Here is an 8,520-nt window from a genome sequence, read left to right on the forward strand (position 1 = left end):
ATTAAGACGACATCCCATTGCTGTGCCAATAATTGGAGTAGATCGTTTGAAATATGTAAGTAAATTATATTGACAACCATTTTACACATTATATAATAGTTTCACATTTTCTTCGATTTGGAATCTATAAAATATATTCCAAAGAAATTTATAATATTTTTAAAAGACTAGAAAGTACAAAGATTTTTTCGGTTCAAAAATCCCGTTATTTGAAAAGCCATCATACGTCCTCTATGCGCTTTTATATTGAACTATCTGTCGCCATTTTTTCAGATTGCAGAATTCTATAAACGGATTTAGTCATTATTTATATTATATACAATAATAATAACTGATATATATTTTTTTAATTTGCCGATTATTCGTTGTGAGAAATTGGGGGGCATTTTTTTATATAAAAAAAGAAATGCAATTTTCCTAAAATCAATATTACTTTGGGTATACCTTACTTTGTGTTCTATCGATGCTCCATCTGTCTTGCTTGACATATTATAAGGCACCTCAAAAATGTCTGCTTCCAAGTAATTAATGAGAACATAACAAGCTTTGGATCGGTACAATTTTTTTATGTGAGATTTAATTTGATTTATAATTTACAGTGAATAAAGTAGTGTTGTGATAAAATGACTGACCGGATTAAAGTGAGAGTGTAATTCGAATTCAATTTGCAAATTTGTTAAGTGTTGTTTAATTTCAGAATATACCTGAGCAAAAACTCAAAGCTTTTTCTATCGGAACAATGGGGAAACGGGCATTATCCAAAAGGGAACTCAAAGAACAACGCAAAAAGGAAGAAGAAAGAGCTGCTGCTCATGTAAGTGATGCAAATTATTTAAGTGGCTGAATCTGAGTTATTGTGTATTACAGGTTTTCCAAGAATTCGTGGAAACATTTCAAGACACTCCTATTAATGGGGGTAATAAAGTTTGGGTCAAAGCTGGTACTTATGATGCAGGAGCAAGAAGTGAGTTACTACTTTCATGATTGAAAACTGTTGCTTAGGTACACTTTGTTTTTAGGGGAGGACACTAAAGATAAAGGAAAACTATATAAACCTCAATCGAGAGTATCTACCACTCATGAAAATATGTCTTCTGCTGAAAAAGCTCAAGCTTATGCAAAATTGCTATCAACAGAAAAGAAACCTGAAAGGTTAGGAAAGAAGAAGCCTCCGACTAAGAGTAACTTGGAAGCTTTCAAAGAGGAACTGAGACAGTATGTAATTCAAAAAGAATGATTTCAATTGTAACTCTTCCGTAACATTTTAGAATGCAAGAGGAAAGAGAGGAACGACATAAGTATAAGGGGGTTTTTAAAAATCCAATTGATAATGATTTGGATTTGTTTATGAGAGGAGGTGACCTAGGATCATTTGACAATGGTGATCCAACAAATACAAACATATATTTGGGAAATTTGAATCCAAAGGTTAAATTGTATTAAATCTTTTTTGTACAAATCTAGGATGATTAAAATTTCAGATTACTGAACAGCAACTCATGGAGATATTTGGGAGATTTGGTCCTTTGGCTAGTATTAAGATAATGTGGCCAAGATCTGATGAGGAAAAAGCGAGAGGAAGAAATTGTGGTTTTGTAGCTTATATGAGTAGAAAAGATGGTGAAAGAGCACTGCGTTATCTGAATGGTAAAGAAATTGAAGGATATGAAATGAAGTTGGGTAGGTTATTTGGACTTATGGGTTTCTTATTTGGAGTCTTTTCAATTTTGTTGTTGTTACCAGGTTGGGGCAAATCAGTCATAATACCACCTTACCCTATTTACATACCACCTAGTCTACTTGAATTAGCAATGCCTCCACCACCGTCTGGATTGCCCTTCAATGCATTGCCAGTTCCAGAGGATAAAGATACTCTTCCAAAGTCAGTTGAAGAATTGAACAATATACTTCAAAGAGCCATTGTTAAAGTGGTCATTCCAACTGATCGTAATTTGTTGATGCTGATTCACAGAACAGTCGAGTTTGTAGTAAGAGAAGGACCTCTAATTGAGGCAATGATAATGAACAGAGAAATCAATAATCCACAGTTTCGGTTTGTCTACCTGACAATATTGGCTTACTTCATATCTCATCAATGTATTTTCAGATTTTTGTTTGAGAATCAAAGTCCTGCTCACATATATTATCGGTGGAAACTTTATTCTATTTTACATGGTGATGCACAAAAGGAATGGACTACAAAAGAGTTCAGAATGTTCAAAGGTGTGTTGGATAATTTTCACTTAGATCATTTCGAGTTGAAATGTTAATTCTTAATACTTTTTCCTTCATTAAAATTCAATTTTCTGTGTTTCAATCTTTACCCATCATGTTGAAGGAGGATCAATTTGGAAACCACCAATTATGCATTCATATACTGCTGGTATGCCTGATGAACTGGTACTTGATGATGATGGAAAAGAGAATTCTAAGGGCTCTTTATCTAACAGGTAACCTTTTCAACTTGAATTCTGAAAAACAACTTAATATTTCATTTTTCTCCCTAGTCAACGTGATAGGTTAGAGGATCTCATACGTGGGCTGACATTAGAGAAAATGAAAATTGGTGAGGTTATGGTGTTTTGTATAGAACATAGTGATGCAGCTGACGAAGTTGTGGAATGCATCACTGAATCCTTATCAAATCCAAACACTCAGATTTCCAAAATAATTGCTAGGTTATATTTGGTATCAGACATCTTACACAATTGTGGGGTGAAGGTGAACAAAGCGTCCTTTTACAGAAAAGCGTGAGTAATTCAATGGTTCATTGAATTTCGTTGAAAACAAATTTTACCTTGCAGGTTTGAAGCTAAGCTTGTCGAAATATTCAATTTTGTAAAGGCTTATTATGATAAACTTGAAGGAAGACTACAAGCTGAGGGATTTAAGGTGCGAGTATTGAGGATTTTGAAAGCATGGGAGGATACTATATTCCCACAAGATTTCTTGGGTAAAATGCACAATATATTCATGGGCTTGATAGAGGTAAATTGTGAGCTGCAATTTTTTTTTCATTTTTTAATGAATTTTTTCATGATATTCAGGAAGAAAAAGAAGAAGTTGTTGCTGATACTGGGATGAACATTGATGGAGCACCAATAGAACATGAAAGTGATGAAGAAATGCCTCCAATGGATGGTGCAGTACTACTTAAAAATGTAATGAAGCAATATAGAAGCCCTTCACCAGAACCGGATATGGATATTGATGGTATTATTGAACACATTATCCAGTTTTTCTATAATGTATTTATGATTCTGCTTGGTTTTAGGTGTTGAAATAAAAGATACTTCACTGGATGATAATTCCCAGAAAACAGAAACATTACTTCCCGGCTTTATTGTATCTAAATGGGAAACTGTTGACCCAGAACAGATTGAAGCTCAAGCAATGACAACAAGTAAATGGGACTTACTTGATAATAGCGGAGATGGGAGTCAAGATAGCACTCAGCATGATGGACAAGAGATTGACTATACAGATTCAAGGTATGAAAATTAGTTATATGTATATATATTTAGTCTAAAATTCTGAAACTTATTTTCTACACTCATTGATTAAGATGTTATTTCTATATTTATTTATGAAAGAATTTTTTTCCAGAAATATGACAGAAGAAAGGCGAACAAAACTGAGAGAAATTGAGGTTAAAGCTGTGCAATATCAGGATGAGCTTGAATCAGGACAGAGAAGCTTGAAAAGTGGATGGACTGTACCTCAACAGGTAGAACACTATCGACGGAAATTGCTTAGGAAATCAGAAAAGGAGAAGAGGGAAAAAGACAAAGAGAAGTCAGACATTAAGGTGGAAAAGCATAAAAGGGATTACGACAAAAGTGAAAGGAGGGCAGTGACAGAGAGTTCAGACGAAGAGTCTTACTACAAAGAACTGTAAGTAGGGGTTACTTAGTATTTGAATCAGCAATGTATTTTTGTTTCATTATTGTCTGACACATTGATAAATTCTGGAAATATTTTTTAATGTCCTGTACATTTGCAAGAACTTTTAGTGTCTATGTAGTTATTTCATTTTGAACAACACCTCCAATAAACATAATAATAATAAGAATAACAATTTACCTCATACATATAAGTGGAAAAAATTTGGAAAGGCAAGTTCTGAAAACGATAGCAATCTACCCAGAATTTAGTCTGTAATAATGTTGTTTTTGGCCATTCAAAAATTACTTTATTACTAGCGGTAAAAAACATTGATGAAATAAAAATTCTAAATTGACTGTAATTGAAGTTTAAAGGTTTAATTGCCATTATAAAATCTAACTGTGGTATACTTTGGGATTTAAAACAGTTTAGAATTGGTCAGATAAAGTATAGATGCTATTAAGATCTAAAATAGAAATAGATTTGCTGAATATTTCTATAAAAAATATTGCAGATAATGTATAGATTATGTTGAGATTATTATAAATAGAAATACATTTGCTTCATCCAGTTTGAAAGTATTCGTTGAATATTTCTATGAAAAATATTGAAATATTGTTGATACTGTTATTCAACTCAATATCTCAGATCAATAATTATGCAATTTGCATTGTTGATTCAACCAATTAATGTCTATAATAAGAGAGGATAATTGAACTTTTGATATAATGAATTCTTACTTCTCACTGATTTTGTAGTACCTCTAGAAAAAGTAAAAAACACGCAAGAAGTTCATCAAGTGGTTCAGCAAGCAAGCTCAGGTAACATAGCTTAAGTATCTATACATCTCTTACAGTTTCACCTTGAAAAAAATTGCGCTTTTGAAATTTATACCCTTAAAGGCAAACTAATGAAACATACTAATGAAATGGAATTGAAGATATATTATGTTTGATACATTTCGTCAAATTTCCTCAGTTTATTACTAAAATATTGATGGATTCTTACAAAATGAAAATTCATTAAAAATTTCTATTGGTGTTTAAAATCATTGAATACTAATTTTGAGTTTTAAAAAGATTATTATAGCATTATTGAAAAATCTTCATGATTTGTTTCCTTTTTTTTTTGAAATGGTAACATTAATTTTTCATGTGAATTATTTTCATTTCATAGTATATTTCAGAAGCTTGCCAATGTAGTTTTCATGAAGCATTTTCACTATATATGTTTACACCTGTTTCTATACTTGTATAGGCATAAAATAAACGAACTGAAGAAATATAGATGATCGTGATTTTCTCAATAGTTATTTATGTTCAACTGCAATTGGGATTCTAGGTCGAAAAGTCGTTCACCCCAGCGCAAGAAAGCAAAACTGCCACCGTCACCACCTAGTCCTCCTAGGATAAGAAGGCACTCCCCCTCCTCCACATCCCGTTCTAAACGTATTAGGGGTTCTTTGTCCCCAGTCAGTTCTAATGATAAGTATGGGTCTCCTGTTCGTAGACACAGTAAACATTCCCCATCACCTGTTCGTTCGTCGAAGTATAGACGGAGTCCCTCTCCTATTAGGTTTTCCAGACACCTAAGTCCCTCTCCTCCTTCTACATCTAGGTCTAGGCATCGTTCGCCAGATTCTACGAGGAAGCATCGTCACAAGCACAAGTACTAATAATTTCTACTACTTACAATTTACTGAAACTCCGTTATCATTAATATCTCCAATTTTTCAGTGTACAAAGACAAAATTTGAAATTTTTGTAATTTTTTAGCAGTGTATCAATATTATTGAACATTTCAAATGATTTGAGTTATCAATTTTGTTTTTATATGTTAAAGAACCTATATTGTTTTTTTTTTAATTATAAACAGTTATTATTTTAATTGAACTTGAGTGATAATATTATACAATTCTTGCTCTTGTTGAATATTTATAATTACATATATACAATTTTTCAATTATCTACGAATTAAGTTTTGAACTTGTAAATAGTGTAAAATATTTTACATTTACATTAGTGATTCACGCATTGATTCCAAATAATTGTCGGGTTAGGATATAATTTAGTTCAGTGTTGTGTGTCAATTTTAATAAATGATCTGTTCAGAATATTCTGTATGTTTCTGTTTGACTAGACATAAAACAATTATTTCGGAATCCTTCTGGCTAGAAAACAGAAGTAGAAAGATAATGGATTATTTAGCAAGACAGCATCAAGAAATTGTGGAAATTTTGGTTGGTACAACTGTCCTTTATATTCTTGCGCAGTTTGAACGTCATTTGTCATTTAGTTTATTTATAGAACTCTGTAGAATATTGTATGCTGAGATGATGAAAATGATAGTTAATTTTTTTAGGGTTCAAATTTGTGGGAAAAACCCATGAATTTTGTCAATCATAACGAGTTTCATAAACCACTGTATTTCTCTAATTTCTAATGCTTCAGCTGACATTTTTCTTTTAGCTAATTTGACTCAAGTTACCTCTTTGAAGTAGTAGTTTTCATTCATTTAAAATGTTTTAATGATGCGACATTGGTTTAAGTGATTTTTTTCAAAAGGATCACTTTGAAGGCAATGCTTTATATTTTATTGAATAATATATTTGTTATATTTCATTGAAAAATTAACTATAATTTTCTCTATTTACAAAATTTAGTTTTATTCATTAATTGTTGAATTTGTCAACTGGATACTTTTAACTGATTTTAGCTGGTTATATTTGTAATTTGTCTAAGTTGACTAGGTTAGTAACTCTCATAGTATTAAGTTAAGTTGAGTTTTAAGTTCTACGGCTTCGACTACCAGGGCCATTAGCCGTTCTCATAGTATTAGTTTACATAGATGAACTATAATTTTTTTTATTACTCATGGATCATGGGAAGGATCAGATGAAGAGGGTATTTGCAAAATATTGATTTATTTCGACATAACTTCCACAATGAATGATTATATATGACGAAACAATACAGGCAGCAAAACGAATACAATTATTTTGTTGGGGTTACAGGCTACAAATGAACTAAACATCACAAAAGACATGCTGTTCTTATCAGACAGTAAAACATTTAATTTCCTATTTGCTCATTCAGCGGACACAGATAAGGGAAATTTGGTAGCAAAATTGGATTTATCTGAGCGGTTGTTTTTCAGAACAAAACTAAGCTCATGGATATTTACTCTAGAGTTACTGATATAGTTTCACTAAAGATCGACTATTATGACGGCGATCTAAACTAATGAAAGTGGACAATGCAATTTGCGAATTCTTCTAGAGTCTTCAAATAGGTATGCGATCATTTTTTCATCCTTTTTGAAGTGAACATACTCGGTATTCTGAATACCTTCGTAACAGAAATGGTAGTCACTTCTACAGTTGTCCGAATCGTGTGAGCAATTCCTAATCTGCCAAAGGATATGTGGTCTATTCAATGTATTTTAGGTATTTCTGAAATATGCCGAAAGAAATTCCTAAGATTTATCGAAAATGCGATATAGATGTTTTTTGTAAGTGTTCTTCACTTGAATATTTAATTAGGACAATGTTATATCACCTAACCGAACCCGGTTTAGAAACTTGCGTTAATAATTCCAATTTGTTTCAAATATGATATTAAAAATTGTACGTGATATAAAATGTAATCCGACGTGTGCTAGGCTTGAAACATTAAAAAACATTCAAGAAAAGAGTTATAATAGGAAGACAACATCATTCTTCTCAAATTATTATTATGAGCAATGTAAAATTGAGCCGAGCACAAGTCATCGTACAGGTTGACGTCTGGTATTGGACAACGGGCGGCAGCCCATTTATTTGACCGGCCTGGGCGTCTTACCGCCCGTAGACCAGGACGATGACCGAGTACAAAAAGGGCGACTATAACGCCTCACTTCTGCAAATGCAGAACATTCATATATATATCTGTATATATTATATTTACTAATAAACTATAACTGATCATTAAAGGTTCTCTTCATCAAGTAACATTCCAGTTGATCACAATTATTACTTCATCTTTGTTGACTTATATACAGTGTGTCGATTTTAAAACTTGCACATGTAACATTCCAAAGATATAACAGCTCAATATTTAGCATTTCTGTTTTTTTTTTTGTTACATCGAACCGTTTTCGAATACGGCTCTTTGGGAATATCAACAATTCATTACACTATATTTCCTTCACGAGCCTCAAAAGCAGCAAAAGACATGAAATTTTAACAAATATAGAAAGAACCGAAACATTACTCCATGAAATGAAAAGTCAACGATCATAAAAAAATATAACGTGATGATATTTCTAATATCTTTTGCAACTATTCCTTAACCTATCTTGTTCTATTTATGTATTACCTATCTATAAGATAATTTATAGTAATAGTAATAATTTTAGTTCATACGTAGCTGAATAAAAAAGTGTAGAGAAGTAATAGGTATTTTTTCGAACATTTTTAGATGATGAGGGTTAACATTAAAACTTCCGGTGAGGGTGTTCAAGAGGTAGAATTTATTGAGTAAATCACTTTTGTGGAGTATTTTACCAGACTTTCTGCCAAGCGGTAACAGTATTTGCTTACTTTATTGTTAGATATGATTCGGCAGCTTTTAAAATTGACACACTGTATATATTGGC

The 8,520-nt window shown here is 32.1% G+C and overlaps 1 protein-coding gene across 1 annotated transcript; it reads left to right on the forward strand.

The window, feature by feature from the left end:
• The first annotated feature begins 481 nt into the window (after positions 1-481).
• LOC123686504 (U2 snRNP-associated SURP motif-containing protein) lies at positions 482-6,000 on the forward strand. Its single transcript, XM_045626690.1, has 16 exons — positions 482-641; positions 698-814; positions 868-964; positions 1,020-1,215; positions 1,269-1,428; positions 1,482-1,680; positions 1,744-2,053; positions 2,108-2,223; positions 2,339-2,450; positions 2,508-2,750; positions 2,805-2,988; positions 3,048-3,213; positions 3,275-3,491; positions 3,607-3,894; positions 4,644-4,706; positions 5,227-6,000. The coding sequence occupies exons 1-16, from the start codon at positions 624-626 to the stop codon at positions 5,558-5,560; spliced, it is 2,820 nt and encodes a 939-aa protein (XP_045482646.1). The 5' UTR covers positions 482-623; the 3' UTR covers positions 5,561-6,000.
• The last annotated feature ends 2,520 nt before the right edge of the window (positions 6,001-8,520 follow it).

Source organism: Harmonia axyridis, chromosome X (assembly GCF_914767665.1).
Source record: "Harmonia axyridis chromosome X, icHarAxyr1.1, whole genome shotgun sequence".
Lineage (NCBI taxonomy): Eukaryota > Metazoa > Arthropoda > Insecta > Coleoptera > Coccinellidae > Harmonia > Harmonia axyridis.